Source organism: Salmo salar, chromosome ssa21 (genome assembly GCF_905237065.1).
Source record: "Salmo salar chromosome ssa21, Ssal_v3.1, whole genome shotgun sequence".
NCBI lineage: Eukaryota > Metazoa > Chordata > Actinopteri > Salmoniformes > Salmonidae > Salmo > Salmo salar.
In genome coordinates, this window is record NC_059462.1 from 51,036,224 (window position 1) to 51,057,892 (window position 21,669).

Genomic DNA, 21,669 nt, shown 5'->3' on the forward strand with positions numbered 1-21,669 from the left:
CCCCAAGCCATAAGTTCAGCTTCTACCCCCAAGCCATAAGACTGCTGAACAGCTTCTACCCCCCAAGCCATAAGACTGCTGAACAGCTTCTACCCCCCAAGCCATAAGACTGCTGAACAGCTTCTACCCCCCAAGCCATAAGACTGCTGAACAGCTTCTACCCCCCAAGCCATAAGACTGCTGAACAGCTTCTACCCCCCAAGCCATAAGACTGCTGAACAGCTTCTACCCCCCAAGCCATAAGACTGCTGAACAGCTTCTTCCCCCCAAGCCATAAGACTGCTGAACAGCTTCTACCCCCAAGCCATAAGACTGCTGAACAGCTTCTACCCCCCAAGCCATAAGACTGCTGAACAGCTTCTACCCCCCAAGCCATAAGACTGCTGAACAGCTTCTACCCCCAAGCCATAAGACTGCTGAACAGCTTCTACCCCCCAAGCCATAAGACTGCCGAACAGCTTCTACCCCTAAGCCATCAGACTGCTGAACAGCTTCTTCCCCCCAAGCCATAAGACTGCTGAACAGATTCTTCCCCCCAAGCCATAAGACTGATGAACAGCTTCTACCCCCCAAGCCATAAGACTGCTAAACAGCTTCTACCCCTAAGCCATAAGACTGCTGAACAGATTCTTCCCCCCAAGCCATAAGACTGCTAAACAGCTTCTACCCCCAAGCCATAAGACTGATGAACAGCTTCTACCCCCAAGCCATAAGACTGCTGAACAGCTTCTACCCCCCAAGCCATAAGACTGCTGAACAGCTTCTACCCCCAAGCCATAAGACTGCTAAACAGCTTCTACCCCCCAAGCCATAAGACTGCTGAACAGCTTCTACCCCCCAAGCCATGAGACTGCCGAACAGCTTCTACCCCCAAGCCATAAGACTGCTGAACAGCTTCTTCCCCCCAAGCCATAAGACTGCTGAACAGATTCTTCCCCCCAAGCCATAAGACTGCTGAACAGCTTCTACCCCCCAAGCCATAAGACTGCTAAACAGCTTCTACCCCTAAGCCATAAGACTGCTGAACAGATTCTTCCCCCCAAGCCATAAGACTGATAAACAGCTTCTACCCCCAAGCCATAAGACTGATAAACAGCTTCTACCCCCAAGCCATAAGACTGCTGAACAGCTTCTACCCCCCAAGCCATAAGACTGCTGAACAGCTTCTTCCCCCCAAGCCATAAGACTGCTAAACAGCTTCTACCCCCCAAGCCATAAGACTGCTGAACAGCTTCTTCCCCCCCAAGACATAAAATTGCTGAACAGTTAATCACAGCCCCCATCCCAGCAGGAGGCCTTTTGCCTTTTGGTAGGCCGTCATTGTAAATAAGAATGTGTTCTTAACTGACTTGACTTGACTAGTTAAATAAAGGTAATAATCAAAATGGCTACCCAGACTATTTACATTGACCCCCTTTATTATTTATCTTAATTGTTGTGCACTGGCTCTATGAACACTCATTAGACTCTACCCACACACTCACTCATAATACATTGATACTCTAACAAGCACACACAGACACACTTCACATATGCTGCTGCTGCTACTCCGTTTTTTATATATCATGGTTGACTAGTCACTTTTACCCCTACCCACATGTACATACTGAATTACCTCATATCCCTGCACATTGACTCGATACTGGTACTCCTTCTATATAGTCTCATTATTGTTTTCATTATGTTACTATTTCCTTTAATATTTAGCAAATATATATCTTACCTTTTAACTCTGCATTGTTGGGAATGGACTCGTAAATAAGCATTCCACTGTAAAGCCTACACCTGTTCACCTGTTGTATTCGAAGCATGTGACAAATAAAACTTGATTTGATTTAACGTGCACAAAAATGTGTATAGAATTAGTGCCAATTGCCTGTTGCCTAATTCAGCAAATACTGTAATGCACAGGTTGGTGGTACGTGGTAATGGCTGGAGTGGAATAGGTGGAAAGGTATGAATAACATCAAACACATGTGTTTGATACCATTCCATTTGCTCCATTCCAGCCATTATTATGAGCCGTAGTCCCCTCAGCAGCTAATTAAAACTACCCCTAAATAATCTTTTTTATTTTTTAATATTTTATTTCACATTTATTTAACCAGGTAAGCTAGTTGAGAACAAGTTTTCATTTACAACTGCGACCTGGCCAATATAAAGCAAAGCAGTGCGACACAAACAACAACACAGAGTTACACATGGAATAAACAAGCGTAGAGTCAATAACACAATAGAAAAAAAAGAAAGTCTATATACAGTGTGTGCAAATGGCGTGAGGAGGTAAGGCAATAAATAGGCCATAGTAGCGAAGTAATTACAATTTAGCAGATTAACGCTGGAGTGATAGATGAGCAGATGATGATGTGCAAGTAGTGATACTGGTGTGCAAAAGAGCAGAAAAGTAAATAAAAAAATATGGGGATGAGGTAGGTAGATTTGGGTGGGCTATTTACAGATGGACTATGTACAGCTGTAGCGATCGGTTAGCTGTTCAGATAGCGGATGTTTAAAGTTAGTGAGGGAAATGTAAGTCTCCAGCTTCAGCGATTTTTGCAATTCGTTCCAGTCACTGGCAGCAGAGAACTGGATGGAAAGGTGGCCAAAGTAGGTGTTGGCTTTGGGGATGACCAGTGAGATATACCTGCTGGAGCGCGTGCTACGGGTGGGTGTTGTTATCGTGACCAGTGAGCTGAGATAAGGCGGAGCTTTACCTAGCATAGACTTATAGATGACCTGGAGCCAGTGGGTCTGGCGATGAATATGTAGCGAGGGCCAGCTGACTAGAGCATACAGGTCGCAGTGGTGGGTGGTATAAGGGGCTTTGGTAACAAAACGGATGGCACTGTGATAGACTGCATTCAGTTTGCTGAGTAGAGTATTGGAAGCCATTTTGTATATGACATCGCCGAAGTCGAGGATCGGTAGGATAGTCAGATAGTCAAAATAGAGAGCCGATTCTCGATTTGATTTTGGATTGGAGATGTTTGATATGAGTCTGGAAGGAGAGTTTACAGTCTAGCCAGACATCTAGGTATTTGTAGTTGTCCACACATTCTAGGTCAGAACCGTCCAGAGTAGTGATGCTAGTCGGGCGGGCGGGTGCGGGCAGCGAACGGTTGAAAAGCATGCATTTGGTTTTACTAACATTTAAGAGCAGTTGGAGGCCACGGAAGGAGTGTTGTATGGCATTGAAGCTCGTTTGGACATTAGTTAACACAGTGTCCAAAGAAGGGCCAGATGTATACAGAATGGAGTCATCTGCGTAGAGGTGTATCAGGGAATCACCCGCAGCAAGAGCGACGTCGTTGATATATACGGAGAAAATAGTCGGCCCGAGAATTGAACCCTGTGGCACCCCCATAGAGACTGCCAGAGGTCCGGACAACAGGCCCTCCGATTTTACACACTGAACTCTGTCTGCAAAGTAGTTGGTGAACCAGGCGAGGCAGTCATTTGAGAAACCAAGGCTATTGAGTCTGCCGATAAGAATACGGTGATTGACAGAGTCGAAAGCCTTGGCCAGGTCGATGAAGACGGCTGCACAGTACTTTCTTTTATCAATGGCGGTTATGATATCGTTTAGGACCTTGAGCGTGGCTGAGGTGCACCCATGACCAGCTCGGCAACCGAATTGCACAGCGGAGAAGGAAAGGCAGGGCAGGATGGATATAGGTCTATAACAGTTTGGGTCTAGAGTGGTTCCTGACTTCCCTGAACAGTTGCATATCGCGGGGACTATTCGATGCTATTGCAGTCCGCCACAGTATGTTTTTGTGCTGGTCAAGGGCAGTCAGGTCTGGAGTGAACCAAGGGCTATATCTGTTCTTATTTCTACATTTTTTTAAAGGGGCATGCTTATTTATGTGAGGAAATTACTTTTAAAGAACGACCAATCTAATCAATGATAGTCTAGTCCAGTCAACATCAACCATTCAATCATATATTTGTCAAATGCTGATATTCTCTAAGCCAGACGTTCTGAGGAAAATAAGTTGATTCTTCCGGTTTGTGCTTTTTATTTGTATTTGTTTAATATTTAGTCAAGACATACCTATTAAAAGGGTAGGCCTCTACATAAAAGGCCTACATAAATTTCATTCATGGAGCTTCGATGGATTTTCATAGTAAATTAACCAGAACAATCATTAGTTGTCATTCGAAAAAGTATAGGGTTTAATAAAGTTATATTGAAATGACCTTGCGTGGCGCTGTATCGCATTAGTGGAAACCAAGACTGTTCTCAGGGCAAGTCTGACGATTTTGACTAGCAGAAGTAACTTTTTTGCAGCAGGTTAGGATAATGAACATGACAGGTTACGAGAATTACCGTAGCAGGTTTGGAGAATTAGCTACAATTTTAAAATCGCCCGGGAAGCGACTCGAACATATCTAGCTACAACCAGGCCTGCCTTGGGAAAAGTCTTGTTTTCCACTAATGCGATGCCGCTTTCATTGTCGCAAAATCTTCATCCGGGAATCTATAAACACCGATTTGCGCGGCCGCACTACTATACCGAAGATTTTATAACTAACCCAAGATAGACTAAAGCCTGTAGTTTCCAATTGGAGCAAATGAAACATAGTGGGCAGAGCCAAGCACGAGCTAGTGAGATCCTATTGGCGCGTTCTTGCAATCATTTGCATATTTCCGGTAGGGAACGCCTAGTCTCTGCTTGTGCAATAACTCAATTCGGCCTTGCACTCCTAAACAACGCACTTTTTTTGGCAAAGGGTAAGTCTACAAAGTCTTCAAAATGCAGCCCACTCTGTTTGTTACATAATCTAGTTTTGGAAACAGAAAACTGTATGGAGAGCAAATGTTAAATGATGAGAAAATTAGCAGAAAGTCGGCCAAAATCCATCTCGCTCCATCTTCTCCCGCTGCCGGTCACTGGACTTCCTCTCATCACCACATTTGGTGTTGAGTGGAAACGCCAACCGGATGCCTCACATTTATATATACGGTGAAATATCTGGCTCGTTGTTCCATCTGTGTCTTCTGTGGTTCGACCTTCTGCAGTCGGTAAGTGTGTAATGGAGGGCTGTCTAAGAATTGTCTATTGCAAATCCTTTTTAATCCTTCGTTAAAATAACACGTAGCACAATACACGTGACGGGTGCATATTGTACGGATTATTGTGTACATTGGGCTGTCATTATTGTTTTGTATCGTTGTGTATTTACAAACCTATTGACCTTATCTGTATTGTCTTCGCAGAAAGACCCGGGCTTCAATCAAATTTGACCGACCAGGTTAAAACAGACTAAATTGAAAATGTACGCCTGCGCAAAGTTCGTCTCCACGCCGGCTCTGGTGAGTTATTTTCATCAATCTGTTAAAAGAAACCATGTGTATCTTACATCTGAATTCATATTCTCCGGTTGTATTCGTATGGGCCTGTGTTGAACTTGAATGGAATTGTCTGACAAGGGTATTGGCTAACGTTAACTAGCCAACGAACGTTAGCTTACTCGCTACCGTTATTAACTAGTTTAACGTTTATGAGTATGTAAGTGACGTTATTTTAGTTTCCTAGCTGTTTGCTAATTCCATACTCCAAGCCGGAACTAGCTATCCGTCTTTTTTAGCTATAGCCTAACGTTAGTTAGCTATGAATAAGGTCAACATGACACTTGGCTTGTTTCAGCATCCAAGTCTATCTGTAACGTTACCTAGCTTGTGACATAGCTACGCTAGTTAACCCTCTGGCCTGCTTCTTTTTCTTGAGCTGTCACCTTCCTTTTTTTTGTGTGTTTTGTTTGGGGCTCTCTGCCCAAGGTCATGTTTTACTTGACTAGAAACATTACATGTTCAGGTAAAACATGTCTAACATGTTGTTTTACTGGTAACGTAACTGTTTGACATTAGTTTGTGCAAAGTGCACTCAGCAGGTTAGTGTTTTATCCTTGTAACGTTACTGTTACCAGGTGGTGTTGAACGAATCTTAAATACTTTTTGATGACTAAGCTGGGAAAGCAGCTATGATGTTGGAATTAACAAATTGTAATGTGTTGTTGGTATGCATGTCTTGGTACAGCTCTATGATGTTCCACAACCACAATGACAGTGACTAGCTACTGTCAAGGTGCCTGCCACAGGCCAAGGTGCACTTGTTCTGCCTTTCACGGTGGGAAACATAACACTTAAGCGTTTACTTGTCTTGAACTTTGAACCGTCCTGTGCACTTCATCTGTCATTTTATTTATTGCCTTCAAGATCTTCCGTGTGTGCCCTTGGCAAAATATTTGTGCTTTTTTTTTTCACTCAGTTTTGTCCTTGTCCCTGGTGCAGGTCCGCGCTGGCTCCCGGACTCTTTACAGACCCTTGTCTGCCTGTATGATGTCCAGGCCCGAGGTCAACACAGAGGTGAGGAAAGACGCTCTTCACTGTGGAATACAATGCAATGTTTTCAATCCTCCTAATGGTCATTGATGTAGGAGTGCTTTACCCATCATTAAAAAGAGGCTTGCTTTGTTTTTCAGAACAATGTAGCCCTCATGCCACAGAGCCCCTTCACCCAAGTAGCACTGAGAGGCTTCCAGACCAGTGCTGTGAGCAGGGACATTGATACAGCCGCTAAGTTCATTGGTGCTGGAGCAGCCACGGTCGGAGTGGCTGGATCCGGTGCTGGAATTGGAACAGTGTTTGGCAGTCTCATTATTGGATATGCCAGGTAAGTCCACATCTACAAATAGATGCCTAGATATGTGCTTGTCAATGTCAGCTTTCAGAAAAAACTATGATTCAAAGCTGACTTTTACATAGAAATGGTTTGTGTTTTGCAGGAACCCATCTCTGAAGCAGCAGCTGTTCTCCTATGCTATCCTGGGATTCGCCCTGTCTGAAGCCATGGGTCTTTTCTGTTTGATGGTTGCCTTCTTAATCTTGTTTGCTATGTAACAAATCTATTGTTCATAGAAACACTGTAATTACTGATGTGACTACATATTTTATTGTGGCTACCAAAAATGTTCTGTGTTGGCATCATGGAAATGTATATTTTCAAGTCAATAACAAAAACATGTTTTGTAAAAATGTAAGAAATTACATAATTAAAATGCATGTATTTGACTATTTAACATATGGCAGTATGTTTTCTGTTGGGAATTATGTTTCACCACAATCAAGAAGACAACTAGCTTCTATTGAATGTCAGCATGGGATTATACAAAGGAACTGCTTAACTTACTGTAAATCAGTCTGGCACATTTTCCAATGCATCATATGTTCGCTTCTGTGGGTCCACTTTGATGCTTTTGTTGGTTCAAGTACAGTTCTATAGAAGTATGTAAGTAGGCAGCAAGTGAATGCTTGCTTTTGTAAATGGCATTAAATAAATCTAGACAATTTGATGGTGCTAAATAGTGGTCACTGGTCCAGTTTATTTGGGATACTCTGAATGAACGTGCGTAGTCTGTCAAAAAGCCTGCAGGTCTTGATATGATTCTCTTGACAATTTTACAATAGTTTTTGGTTCATGCTAAGCTTGCATAATATTGGCTTATTACTTAGAGATATATTTTAGAGCTTTAAGACACCTGTGAACACCAGATCCAATATATTGCCAAATCGGATGGGCCCAGAGGAAATTCATCCATAGTGTCTTTGATGCAACGATTTCAAAAGATAATTCCAATATTCTCATACAAAGGCCGTGTAGTTTCTGGAGATGGGTCACCCTTCATACCCCGGCTCCTGGTTGTCACGTTTTCAAGACCCAGGGTTATGTTCAGTCGGCACAGAACAGAAAACATTTAACAGGTTAAGGATGGTACAACCTGATCTCGTCCAACAAGATTTCTCCTTTTCGATTTCGTTTTGGACAAATGTACATATTTTGCATTTGGTGTTTACCTGGGTTCCAGTGGAGTTATTTCTCCATCCCACAGATGACAATAACATGTAGGAGACTTCTGTAATAAATTCTCACTGTTCTGGTGGGATTCATTTCCCACTGCCTTCAACTGTAGTTGTAGTTTGTACTTCCAAAGACTGAAGAACCCCTTGTTCACCTGGACTCCCATGTCGATCGTTCCTTTGCTCACCAAGCACTTCATTCAAGATTGGATCCTCTAATAATCTGGACGTGTGTGTGTGTGTGTGTGTGTGTGCTTTATGAAATGTTTTGTTTCATTGTGGTTGTTTGGCATTGGCCTAGCATACTGCTTGCACCAAATATCTGCTGTCACATCCACATGTCATTGGAATTATAACACCATTTACTCTCATGACTAGCCATAAAGATAATTGAAACTGACCATATTCTAAAATGTATTGTGAACTGATTTTTCTTCATTTCTATAAAATTGCGGTTGCTGTCTACCGCGGTAATGCTGCTATCGCGAGAGTTGCTCAGACGAGGGATTTCGATAGGAAGGGTTGCGCTGGTGGGTAAGTGCACGAACTCAAAGCGATTATACACAAAGATATCGCACGTGTACCGATTTATTGGCATTAGTGGGGATTTAAGTGAAACACGAGTCTGTGATAAATGCACACCCTTCATGTGTTAACATTAGTAAATATAGTTAATATTGCGACCGTACTATGCTTGTAGATGTTAAGTTACCCTGACTGAAGGCGGTGTGGATAGGACGAGCAAGCTAGTTGGTGATGCGGAGGAGGGGTGTGTAAACTAAACCACCGCACATTGTTTTGTAAGAATGCGCTGAATTAATTTTTTAACAAAGCTAAGTAATTGGGTTTCAACTGCTTCTTCTGAAAAAGCGCACTATGACGTTGTGTCAGCTTTCATAATTCGAGTTTCCACTAACCATTTTGATAGAGGACTTTTTTTCTAACCCCAACAATATCTCTCACTCCTGATTGAAAAAGACCATGCATTTATAAGAGGCAGTTGCCAACTTGCCATCAATAAGCTTTGTCCCCAAGATAAACTCTTTGAAAGAGCCTATAAGGTGAGGAACATTGATCTGGAATGTTCTACCTACTAAAGTACAAATCATATATATATATTTTTTATTCCAGGGTATAAAAGGAATTCCTAAATATGAGTGATGACAAACCATTCTTATGTTCTGCTCCTGGATGTGGTCAGGTATGTTTTAAAAGTCTCTGTGGTTTGCTTTGTGGTTATATGTGTAATGTGTTAAGTATATATTTATCATCTTTTCATAGCGATTTACAAATGAAGAACATTTGGCTGTCCACGAACACAAACATGAGATGACAGTAAAGTTTGGTCCAGCAAGAGACAACAGTGTCATAGTTGCCGGTAAGCACAACAAGGGGCTTCAAATCAATTCCTAAGTGACAGTGGTGGATAAGGTACCCAGTTGTCGTACTTGAGTAAAAGTAAAGATACCTTAATAGAAAGTCACCCAGTAAAATACTACTTGAGTAAAAGTATTTGGTTTTAAATATACTTGAGTATAAAAAGTAAAAGTATAAATCATTTCAAATTCCTTATATTAAGCAAAGCAGATGGCACCATTTTCTTGTTTTTTAAATGTATGGATAGCCAGGGGCACACCAACACTCAGACAATATTTACAAAATATGCATTTGTGTTTAGTGAGTCCGCCAGACCATAGGCAGTAGGGATGACCACGTGTTCTCTTGATAAGTCCATGACTTTCACAATTTTCCTGTCCTGCTAAGCATTCAAAATGTAACGAGTACTTTGGGTTGTCAGGGAAAATGTATGGAGTAAACAGTACTATCTTTTCTTTAGGAATGTAGTGAAGTAAAAGTTGTCAAAATAGTAAAGTACAGATACCCTGAAAAAACGACTTAAGTCGAACTTGAAATTATTTTTACTTAAGTACTTTACACCACTGCTAAGTGATAGAATTCATTCAAGTGATGTGTGAGAGAGATTGCCTTCTGTTGCAGACCAAACGCCAACACCTACATGCTTTTTGAAGAACTGTGAGGAAGTTGGACTCTTCAACGAGCTTACCAGTCCTATGGAGCAGGACTTCAAAATAGCTGCTGTGGATGACATGAAAAAGGTGACTAGTTACTAATCAGTGGTTCTATCAAGAATAACGCTCTTTATATTCGTAGTACAGGTTGCTTCAGATTTGATCTTATCTGATCTGTTGACATTCGTTTCTGACATGTAGATGCCCTTGGATTTGTCACCTCTTGCCACACCGATGATCATACAAAACAAAATTGAGGACCACTCAGCTGTGGCGGCACATCGGGGCAGCCCTCTGCCCCATCCGGAATCTACAACAAGGGATGACAAGGTAAAGAATTTGGTATACTTCATACAGTGATATCCAAGTGAATTAGTTGATATACATGTAGGCTAGATCCTAGTTTTAGTTGCTAGATCCTAGTTTTAGTTGTTAGATCCTAGTTTTAGTTGTTATATCCTAGTTTTAGTTGTTATATCCTAGTTTTAGTTGTTAGATCCTAGTTTTAGTTGTTAGATCCTAGTTTTAGTTGTTTCATCCTAGTTTTAGTTGTTAGATCCTAGTTTTAGTTGTTAGATCCTAGTTTTAGTTGTTAGATCCTAGTTTTAGTTGTTAGATCCTAGTTTTAGTTGTTAGATCCTAGTTTTAGTTGTTAGATCCTAGTTTTAGTTGTTAGATCCTAGTTTTAGTTGTTAGATCCTAGTTTTAGTTGTTAGATCCTAGTTTTAGTTGTTAGATCCTAGTTTTAGTTGTTAGATCCTAGTTTTAGTTGCTTGATCCTAGTTTTAGTTGTTTGATCCAACTTTTAGTTGTTAGATCCTAGTTTTAGTTGTTAGATCCTAGTTTTAGTTGCTAGATCCTAGTTTTAGTTGCTAGATCCAACATTTAGTTGCTAGTTCCTAGTTTTTCAATATTAGTTGCTTGTGACACCGTCATCATTTATCTGTGGGGCAATTCTAGGTCTTGACATGCATTTTGTACATTTATAAACAACTATTGTCTCACCTTTTGAATATCCAGGATTATATTAAACCTTAAACAGTTTGATTAATTTCGAACAGTGTTACTTGAATGTTGAGTAACACTGCAGATGTGAATTGCTGAAAAAAGCAATTGTCTTTGCTACCATGTAGGCTAACTATACAGACGTACTGCCATAAGTCTGGTGATACGGTATCCAGGAACCCCAAATGAATGGCTTATCAGAGATGTTGCTCAACAACATTGCAATAAGCTCAGAGTGAATTGTTCTCTGTTATGACCACCCAGTGTAATGGAGTTGATCTACAGTTTAAAATATTTTGTTATCTCAGAATGAGGTTTATACTCACTTGCAGCACCTTTTTGAAATGTTTCTTCACAGACTAACCACTTTTTTTCTGGGAGCTTTGTCTTCCGTTGAATAGTCGCACTGTAATGTTTGATGCAATGAAACACTGATTCTCTTCCACACTGCTTTGATTGATGGTTTCACTCCTTCACTAAAAGAACACATTACTACCAGAACTGTACAAATGGTTTGGAGAAAGAAATCACTTTGGGCTATATTTTGTTCACCAGACCCATAACTATTTGATTATCAGTTAGTACTCTTATCTTTTTAAACTGTATTACAGGAGTTAGACAAAACGAGGGCATTATTTCATAGTTGAAGTCTAGAAAATAGATTTCATTGAACTATTAATGCAGCTAAGGTCTCGTATGGTGTTTTCTGGAGTTATCTTTGCAGCCGTCCTCACTGCCAAGCTCTACTGTAGTCCATCCTGCATCCCTCCAAGTCCCCAATGTACTTCTTGCAACCTCCGACGCTAGTGTTGTTATACAGCAAGTTCTCCCATCGCCAACATCTAGCTCTGTAATTACCCAAGCCTCATCCTCTAAAAGGCCAATAGTGTAAGTAACTCAAAAATATAACTTAGTTATTTTTTTTGTCAATTTTTTACAATTTTATAAAAAAAAAAGGTTTGCTTGATTTCTTTCTTGGAATAATTTTTGTGCTATTATGTCTTTATGATATTGCATTTCGTGGTCAGATGGTTAATTGAAAAGTTTGCTCTTTGGTTTGATGTCTGTGACCAGGACTGGTACCATATTGTATGAATACAAATCCATTTAATTAGGCTGTTATGTTCCTTTGATTGCCTGTTAAGTTTATTATTACATTTTTTTGTAGTGTAAAGTGTATCATAATGTTCTTAAATTATATATTTTTGAAAAGCTATATAATTGCTGTTTGTTGTGTAACCCGCAGTGTCTTGTCTTCTCTCCAGTCCAGTCTCTGGCACTTTCCCTGTACTCTTTCAGCTGCCTAATGGACAGACCATGCCCGTCGCTATCCCAGCAACCATTGCATCCAGTTTACACATTCCAACCGGCATTCCTGTAAGTATTGCAAGTCTTGTTTTATGGAGTTCCATTGTGTATTTTGAATGTATTGATTTCCAATGAGCTGTAGTGGTTAGAGCGTTGGGCCAGAAGCTGGATCAAATCCCCGAGCTGACAAGGTAAAAATCTGTCATTCTGCCCCTGAGCAAGGCACTGTTCACCGGGCGCCGAATAGGTGGGTGTCGATTATGGCAGACCCCGCACCTCTCTGATTCAGAGGGTTTGGGTTAAATGCGGAAGACACATTTCTGTTGAATGCATTCAGTTGTACTTCTGACTAGGTATCCCCCCTTTCCCTTTCCCAATCACTTGGTCACATTTGCACTAGGTCTATACCCACGTTCCAGTAGTTAATGTCATGTATCTGTATTCCGCCCCTAGAGGTCCCTATTTACTGCTTTGGCACTAGTGTCTTTGGCATGTGTTGCATATGCAGGGGATGATGGGGGATCTAATGTGCCTTAGAAGAGAGCAGCTGTATGTCACCATGGCAAAGACATTGAGTAGGCCAAACGGTTACTTGGCCCCATCCAGAGTGCCTCACTACCATTTGTCCTAGATCAATTTCAATCACCACACTTGACTTCTGGCAGACTGGATGGACTATGCCTGATGTGTGTCACAATCAATTAACATGATGATCTGGATTAGAGGTCGACCGATGAGGATTTTTCAACGCTGATACCGATTATTGGAGGACCAAAAAAGCTGCTACCGATTAATCAGCCGATTTTTTTTTTTTTTTTATTTTTTTTAATTTTTTATTTTTTTTATTTGTAATAATGGCAATTACAACAATACTGAATGAACACTTATTTTAACTTAATATAATACATCAATAAAATCAATTTAGCCTCAAATAATGAAACATGTTCAATTTGGTTTAAATAATGCAAAAACAAACTGTTGGAGAAGAAAGTAAAAGTGCAATATGTGCCATGTAAGAAAGCTAACGTTTAAGTTCCTTGCTCAGAACATGAGAACATATGAAAGCTGGTGGTTCCTTTTAACATGAGTCTTCAATATTCCCAGGTAAGAAGTTTTAGGTTGTAGGAATTATAGGACTATTTCTCTCTATACGATTTGTATTTCATATACCTTTGACTATTGGATGTTCTTATAGGCACTTTAGTATTGCCAGTGTAACACTATAGCTTCCGTCCCTCTCCTCGGTCCTACCTGGGCTCGAACCAGGAACACATCGACAACAGCCACCCTCGAAGCAGCGTTACCCATGCAGAGCAAGGGGAACAACTACTCCAAGTCTCAGAGCGAGTGGCGTTTGAAACGCTATTAGCTCGCACCCCGCTAACTAGCTAGCCATTTCACATCGGTTACACCAGCCTAATCTTGGGAGTTTATAGGCTTGAAGTCATAAACAGCGCAATGCTTGAAGCACAGCGAAGAGCTGCTGGCAAAACGCACAAAAGTGCTGTTTGAATGAATGCTTACGAGCCTGCTGCTGCCTACCACCGCTCAGTCAGACTGCTCTATCAAATCATAGACTTAATTATAATATAATAAACACACAGAAATATGAGCCTTAGGTCATGAATATGATCGAATCCGGAAACTATCATCTCGAAAACAAAAAGTTTTTCCTTTCAGTGAAATACGGAACCGTTCCGTATTTTACCTAACGGGTGGCATCCCTAAGTCTAAATATTCCTGTCACATTGCACAACCTTCAATGTTATGTCATTATTGCGTAAAATTCTGGCAAATTAGTTCGCAACGAGCCAGGCGGCCCAAACTGTTGCATATACCCTGACTCTGCGTGCAATGAATGGAAGAGAAGTGACACAATTTCACCTGGTTAATATTGCCTGCTAACCTGGATTTCTTTTAGCTAAATATGCAGGTTTACAAATATATACTTCTGTGTATTGATTTTAAGAAAGGCATTGATGTTTATGATTAGGTACAGTCGTGCAACGATTGTGCTTTTTTTCGCAAATGCACTTTTGTTAAATCATCCCCTGTTTGGTGAAGTCGGCTGTCTTTTGTTAGGAAGAAATAGTCTTCACAGTTCGCAACGAGCCAGGCGGCCCAAACTGCTGCATATACCCTGACTCTGTTGCAAGAGAAGTGACACATTTTCCCTAGTTAAAAGAAATTCATGTTAGCAGGCAATATTAACTAAATATGCAGGTTTAAAAATATATACTTGTGTATTGATTTTTAGAAAGGCATTGATGTTTAAATAAAGGTGTAAAAAAATAATAATTAGTCAAATCGGCGTCCAAAAATACCGATTTCTGATTGTTATGAAAACTAGAAATCGGCCCTAATTAATCGGCCATTCCGATTAATCGGTCGACCTGTAATATGGATATTACGTTTCGGTGTCCGTTGAGGACATTAGCTGATATATCCATATCATAGGTGCTATAGAAGTCTCTCTGTCCCTGGTTCCCACAGAGCCACGTCTCTCTGTCCCTGGTTCCTCCAGAGCCACGTAGTGGTGCCTCCAGCCTCCGGCCCTGTCTATTAGTAGTGTCTCTGGCCCTGTGTATTAGTAGTGTCTCCAGCCTCTGGCCCTGTGTATTAGTAGTGTCTCCAGCCTCTGGCCCTGTGTATTAGTAGTGTCTCTGGCCCTGTGTATTAGTAGTGTCTCTGGCCCTGTGTATTAGTAGTGTCTCTGGCCCTGTCTATTAGTAGTGTCTCCAGCCTCTGGCCCTGTGTATTAGTAGTGTCTCTGGCCCTGTGTATTAGTAGTGTCTCTGGCCCTGTGTATTAGTAGTGTCTCTGGCCCTGTCTATTAGTAGTGTCTCTGGCCCTGTCTATTAGTAGTGTCTCTGGCCCTGTCTATTAGTAGTGTCTCTGGCCCTGTCTATTAGTAGTGTCTCTGGCCCTGTCTATTAGTAGTGTCTCTGGCCCTGTCTATTAGTAGTGTCTCTGGCCCTGTCTATTAGTAGTGTCTCTGGCCCTGTCTATTAGTAGTGTCTCTGGCCCTGTCTATTAGTAGTGTCTCTGGCCCTGTCTATTAGTAGTGTCTCTGGCCCTGTCTATTAGTAGTGTCTCTGGCCCTGTCTATTAGTAGTGTCTCTGGCCCTGTCTATTAGTAGTGTCTCTGGCCCTGTCTATTAGTAGTGTCTCTGGCCCTGTCTATTAGTAGTGTCTCTGGCCCTGTCTATTAGTAGTGTCTCTGGCCCTGTCTATTAGTAGTGTCTCTGGCCCTGTCTATTAGTAGTGTCTCTGGCCCTGTCTATTAGTAGTGTCTCTGGCCCTGTCTATTAGTAGTGTCTCTGGCCCTGTCTATTAGTAGTGTCTCTGGCCCTGTCTATTAGTAGTGTCTCTGGCCCTGTCTATTAGTAGTGTCTCTGGCCCTGTCTATTAGTAGTGTCTCTGGCCCTGTCTATTAGTAGTGTCTCTGGCCCTGTCTATTAGTAGTGTCTCTGGCCCTGTCTATTAGTAGTGTCTCTGGCCCTGTCTATTAGTAGTGTCTCTGGCCCTGTCTATTAGTAGTGTCTCTGGCCCTGTCTATTAGTAGTGTCTCTGGCCCTGTCTATTAGTAGTGTCTCTGGCCCTGTCTATTAGTAGTGTCTCTGGCCCTGTCTATTAGTAGTGTCTCTGGCCCTGTCTATTAGTAGTGTCTCTGGCCCTGTCTATTAGTAGTGTCTCTGGCCCTGTCTATTAGTAGTGTCTCTGGCCCTGTCTATTAGTAGTGTCTCTGGCCCTGTCTATTAGTAGTGTCTCTGGCCCTGTCTATTAGTAGTGTCTCTGGCCCTGTCTATTAGTAGTGTCTCTGGCCCTGTCTATTAGTAGTGTCTCTGGCCCTGTCTATTAGTAGTGTCTCTGGCCCTGTCTATTAGTAGTGTCTCTGGCCCTGTGTATTAGTAGTGTCTCTGGCCCTGTGTATTAGTAGTGTCTCTGGCCCTGTGTATTAGTAGTGTCTCTGGCCCTGTGTATTAGTTGTGTCTCTGGCCCTGTGTATTAGTTGTGTCTCTGGCCCTGTCTATTAGCTGTGTCTCTGGCCCTGTGTATTAGCAGTGCCTCTGGCCCTGTGTATTAGCAGTGCCTCTGGCCCTGTGTATTAGTTGTGCCTCTGGCCCTGTGCATTGGTAGTGCCTCTGGCCCTGTGTATTAGTTTGAGTTTAAAACCTATAAGTCTAAACCCTGTCTAAGTTGTTGGGGGGGGGGGGGGTTCTACTAAGCTTTATGGAATTGTTTTAAGAAGGTCATACAAAGGGTAATTGAGCTAATATTAATACCCCTTGAAGTAAAAAAAAAAAAATCGTCCCAAAACAACATCAAAAGGAAGTTTGTCCTGAAGTGTCTCTACTATATCTGAGAGATATAATAAATATCAGGAAATGTTTGTTTTTCTGACTTGTATTTAACCCCTTTTATTTGGCATTAAGCAGTCTCCAGACATACAGTGCTTTCGGAAAGTTTTCAGACCCCTTGACTTTTTCCACATTTGGTTACTTTAGAGCCTTATTCTAAAATGGATTACATAGTTGTTTTTTCTTCTTCTCATCAATCTATACACAATACCCTATAATGACAAATCAAAAAACCGTTTTTTTTTTCTTTTTGAAATGTATAAATTAAACTGATATCTCTGAAATGTACATAAGTAATTCAGACCCTTTACTCAGTACTTTGTTGAAGCACCTTTGGCAGCGATTACAGCCTAGAGTCTTATTGGGTATGACGATACATGCTTGGCACACCTGTATTTGGGGAGTTTCTCCCATTCTTCTCTGCAGATCCTCTCAAGCTCTGTCAGGTTGGATGGGGAGCGTCGCTGCACAGATATTTTCAAGTCTCTCCAGAGATGTTCGATTGGGTTTAAGTCCGGGCTCTTGCTGGGCCACTCAAGGACATGCAGAGACTTGTCCCGAAGCCACTCCTTCTTATCTTGGCTGTGTGCTTAGGGTCATTGTCTTTTGGAAGGTGAACCTTCGCCCCAGTCTGAGGTGCTGAGTGCTCTGGAGCAAGTTTTCATCAAGGATCTCTCTGTACTTTGCCCCTTTAATCTTTCCCTCGATCCTGACTAGTCTCCCAGTCCCTGCTGCTGAAAAATAATCCCACACTATCATGCTGCCACCACTGCATCACCAAAGGGATGGTGCCAGGTTTCCTCCAGACGTGACGCTTGTCATTCAGGCTAAAGAGTTCAATCTTGGTTTCATCAGACCAGATAATCTTGTTTCTCATGGTCTGAGAGTTCTTTAGGTGCCTTTTGGCAAACTCCAAGCGGGCTGTCATATGCCTTTTACTGAGGAGTTGCTTCCGCCTGGCCACTCTATCGTAAAGGCCTGATTGGTGGAGTGCTGCAGAGAAGGTTGTCCTTCTGGAAGGTTCTCCCATCTCCAGAGGAACTCTGGAGCTCTGTCAGAGTGACCGTAGGGTTCTTGGTCAAGTCCCTGACCAAGGTCCTTCTCCCCTGATTGCTCAGTTTGGCTGGGCGGCCAGCTCTAGGAAGAGTCTTAGTGGTTCCAAACTTATTCCATTTAAAAATGGAGGCCACTGTGTTCTTGGGGAACTTCAATGATGCAGAAATGTTTTGGTACCACAGATCTGTGCCTCGACACAATCCTGTCTCGGAGGTCTATGGACAATTCCTTCGACCTCATGTCTTGGTTTTTGCTCTGACATGCATTGTTAACTGTGGGACCTTGTATAGACAGGTGTGTCTTTGCAAATCATGTCCAATAAATTGAATTTACCAGAGGTGGACTCCAGTCAAGTTGTAGAAACATCTCAGGGATGATCAATGGAAACAGGATGCACCTGAGCTCAATTTCGAGTCTCATAGCAAAGGGTCTGAATACTTATGTAAATAAGGTGTGTTTTTTTAGTTTTAATACATTTGCAAAAATGTTTAAACCTTTTTTCCCTTCGGGATTATGGGGTATCTGTGTAAATTAATTAGCAATATTTTAAAATACATTTTGGAATAAGGCTGTAACGTAACAAAAATTTTAAAAGTCTTAATAGTCTTAATACTTTCCGAATGCTCTCTACTTCCATTCATTTTTTCAACTGGTACCGGGGGAACTTCAGACAAGTCTTGTGAGGCCTGTGGGCATCCTAGAGCAATATCACCGACATGGACATGTTCCTGAGAGTCTCACCTTTACACACATTAGTGTGTAGCCCAAACGGTTTGGGCACTACAGACAGAAGTTGGCAGATCGGCTGTTCCGACTTCAGACTAGTCTCCTGACATTTGTGGAGGTCATAGAGCAAAATGGAGAACAACATTGTGTTCGTAATAGTTTTTAGGCCAAACCGGTCGGACACTACAGACGATTTTGTGAGAAGATGATTTTCAGCAAGTCTCATGGTCTGACAAACACCGGTCTAGCTCTGTCACCTTTCACCGCAGATGCGGAAGTGCGACATCAGAGGATAAGGTGAATTGAGACGCAGAAATCTCTTAAACTGACAGATTTTTATGGGGATTGTTTTATTATGCTAATTTGATTTCCGCAGGAGTGTGGACATCGACCTTAGGAGGTTAAGATGGGGAGGGGCGGGGGGTCGGCGTTCAAGATGGGGAGTGGAGGTTTGTTGCGTACAAGGGGTGCAGTGATGACAAACGCCCAGACAGCGTTTTGCTCAGCATGCCATTGTCGGGGCCAACCGGAGGGAGGGGGGGGGGGGGGGGGGGGGGCTTCCGCCGAGAGCCAGCTGGGTGCGTCTTGGCATGGGCTCGTAGAGGCACATTATTCCAGCCTCCACCTGCATGGAACCTTTTTGTTCAGCAGAATCCTGGCTGAACTGCTTTCCCCCAGCCCCTGGTTCCCCCATCACACTCAGCTTATCAGCAAACGCAAAGACCACAATAATGATAATGAACTTTCTGAATTTTTAAAAGATTATGCTGTTAATTAGTTTCAAAATAAAGATAAGTAATAGGGCAGCAGATGGTTGAAAAACACCCATGAGATGAAGGGTTATTACGCTGATGAAGTTTTTGTGGCAGATATGAAATAGGAATCTGACTGACTTCTGCCTCCTCCTATGGGCTGTTCCAGGACAGTAATATCTTGTTTCTGCCAGAAGAGCTTCTGGAAGGGTATTACACTATAAACTAACTTGGTCGATCGATTGCTCTGGCAAAAGGTAGTTAGAATAACGTGCTCCTCTCTTCTCCCATGTAAATATATTCCCACTCACTTTATGCGTTGAGATGGCTCATTCACCTTCAGCTTTTTTTATTCACTGTCTGATGGCTTAGTATTTGGGCTTTTAAAGAGACAAGGGATGGGTGAAATGTGTTGTGTAGATTTTCACGTAAAACATCAAGTACAAATATGTATTTAACTTCACAGTATGTAGCATGACTAACTACACCTCTCCATGTAGTGTCTCTGTTTAACTTCACAGTATGTAGCAAGTGCATCAATGACGTTGTCCCCACAGTGACCATACGTACATACCCCAACCAGAAGCCATAGATTACAGGCAACATCTGCAATGATCTAAAGGCTAGAGCTACCACTATCAAGGAGCGGAACACTAACCCAGAAGCTTTTAAGAAATCCCGCTGTGCCCTCCGACGAAACATCAAACAGGCAAAGCGTCAATACTGGACTAAGATCGAATCGTACTACACCGGCTCTGACGCTCGTTGGATGTGGCAGGGCTTGCAAACCATTACAGACTACATAGGGAAGCACAGCTGAAAGCAGCCCAGTGACACGAGCCTACCAGACGAGCTAAACTACTTCTATGCATGCTACGGGGCGAATAACACTGAAACATGCATGAGAGCACCAGCTGTTCTGGAAGAGTGTGTGATCACACTCTCCACAGCTGATGTGAGTAAGACCTTTAAACAGGTCAACATTCACAAGGCCACAGGGCCAGACGGATTACCAGGACGTGTACTGTGAGCATGCGCTGACCAACTGGCAAGTGTCTTCACTGACATTTTCAACCTCTCCCTGTGTGAGTCTGTAATACCAACATGTTTTAAGCAGACCACCATAGTCCCTCTGCTCAGTGTTCAACACCATAGTGCCCTCACAGCTCATCAATAAGCTAAGGACCCTGGGACTAAACACCTCCCTCTGCAACTGGATCCTGGACTTCCTGATGGGTCACCCCCAAGTGGTAAGGGTAGGTAACAACACATCCGCCATGCTGATCCTCAACACAGGGGCCCCTCAGGGGTGCGTGCTCAGTCCCCTCCTGTACTCCCTGTTCACTCATGACTGCACAGCCAGCACGACTCCAACACCATCATTTAGTTTGCCGATGACACAATAGTGGTAGGCCTGATCACCGACAACAATGAGACAGCCTATAGGGAGGTCAGAGACCTGGCCGGGGGGTGCCAGAATAACAACCTATCCCTCAACTTAACCAAGACTAAGGAGATGCTTGTGGACTACAGGAAAAAGAGAACCGAGCACGCCCCCATTCTCATTGACAGGGCTGTAGTGGAGCAGGTTGAGAGCTTCAAGGTCCTGTGTCCACATCACCAACAAACTAGAATAGTCCAAGCACACCAAGACCGTCGTGAAGAGGACACAACAAAGCCTATTCCCCTTCAGGAGACTGAAAAGATTTTGCATGGGTCCGGAGATCCTAAAAAAGTTATACAGCTGCACCATCAAGAGCATCCTGACTGGTTGCATCACTGCCTGGTATGGCAACTGCTCGGCCTCTGACAGCAAGGCACTACAGAGGGTAGTGCATACGGCCCAGTACATCACTGGGGCAAAGCTTCCTGCCATCCAGGACCTCTACACCAGGCGGTGTCAGAGGAAGGCCCTAAAAATTGTCAAGTCTAGGTCCAAGAGGCCTCTAAACAGCTTCTACCCCCAAGCCATAAGACTCCTGAACATCTAATCAAATGGCTACCCAGACTATTTGCATTGCCCCCCCCCCCTTTTACACTGCTGCTACTCTCTGTTGTTATCATCTATGCATAGTCACTTTAATATTACCTCGACTAACCGGTGCCCCCGTACATTGACTCTGTACCGGTACCCCCTTGTATATAGTCTTGCTATTGTTATTTTACCGCTGCTTTTTAATTACTTGTTACTTTTATTTCTTATCTGTATTTTTTTAAGCTGGATTGTTGGTTAGGTGCTCGTAAGTAAGTATTTCACTGTAAGGTCTACACCTGTTGTATTCGGCGCATGTGACGAATACAACTTGATTTGATGACTAACTAGACCTCTACATGTAATGTCTCTGTTTAACATCACAGTATGTAGCATGCCTAACTAGACCTCTACATGTAATGTCTCTGTTTAACATCACAGTATGTAGCATGCCTAACTAGACCTCTACATGTAATGTCTCTGTTTAACATCACAGTATGTAGCATGCCTAACTAGACCTCTACATGTAATGTCTCTGTTCAACATCACAGTATGTAGCATGCCTAACTAGACCTCTACATGTAATGTAGTGTAATGT

The 21,669-nt window shown here is 42.5% G+C and overlaps 2 protein-coding genes across 6 annotated transcripts in view; both read left to right on the forward strand.

Annotated features, from left to right (window-relative positions):
* Positions 1 to 4,986: 4,986 nt before the first annotated feature.
* atp5g2 (ATP synthase, H+ transporting, mitochondrial F0 complex, subunit c-2) lies at positions 4,987 to 7,366 on the forward strand. Of its 3 annotated transcripts, none has more exon segments than NM_001139710.1 (5): positions 4,987 to 5,026; positions 5,222 to 5,317; positions 6,296 to 6,370; positions 6,487 to 6,677; positions 6,790 to 7,363. In NM_001139710.1, coding segments are annotated over 4 exon segments (420 nt in total). In that variant the 5' UTR covers positions 4,987 to 5,026; positions 5,222 to 5,278; the 3' UTR covers positions 6,905 to 7,363.
* A 956-nt stretch (positions 7,367 to 8,322) lies between these two features.
* LOC106582491 (cyclic AMP-dependent transcription factor ATF-2) overlaps positions 8,323 to 21,669 on the forward strand; it is a 35,258-nt gene continuing 21,911 nt past the window's right edge. The window contains exons 1-7 of one of the 3 annotated variants that reach the window (XM_045704871.1): positions 8,323 to 8,395; positions 8,993 to 9,062; positions 9,143 to 9,239; positions 9,860 to 9,978; positions 10,093 to 10,221; positions 11,609 to 11,784; positions 12,162 to 12,273. In XM_045704871.1, the coding sequence (XP_045560827.1) occupies positions 9,015 to 9,062; positions 9,143 to 9,239; positions 9,860 to 9,978; positions 10,093 to 10,221; positions 11,609 to 11,784; positions 12,162 to 12,273 (681 nt within the window). In that variant the 5' untranslated portion in view covers positions 8,323 to 8,395; positions 8,993 to 9,014. The remainder of the gene's footprint in view (positions 8,396 to 8,992; positions 9,063 to 9,142; positions 9,240 to 9,859; positions 9,979 to 10,092; positions 10,222 to 11,608; positions 11,785 to 12,161; positions 12,274 to 21,669) is intronic. The other 2 variants (XM_045704870.1, XM_014165650.2) reach the window with 2 other exon arrangements.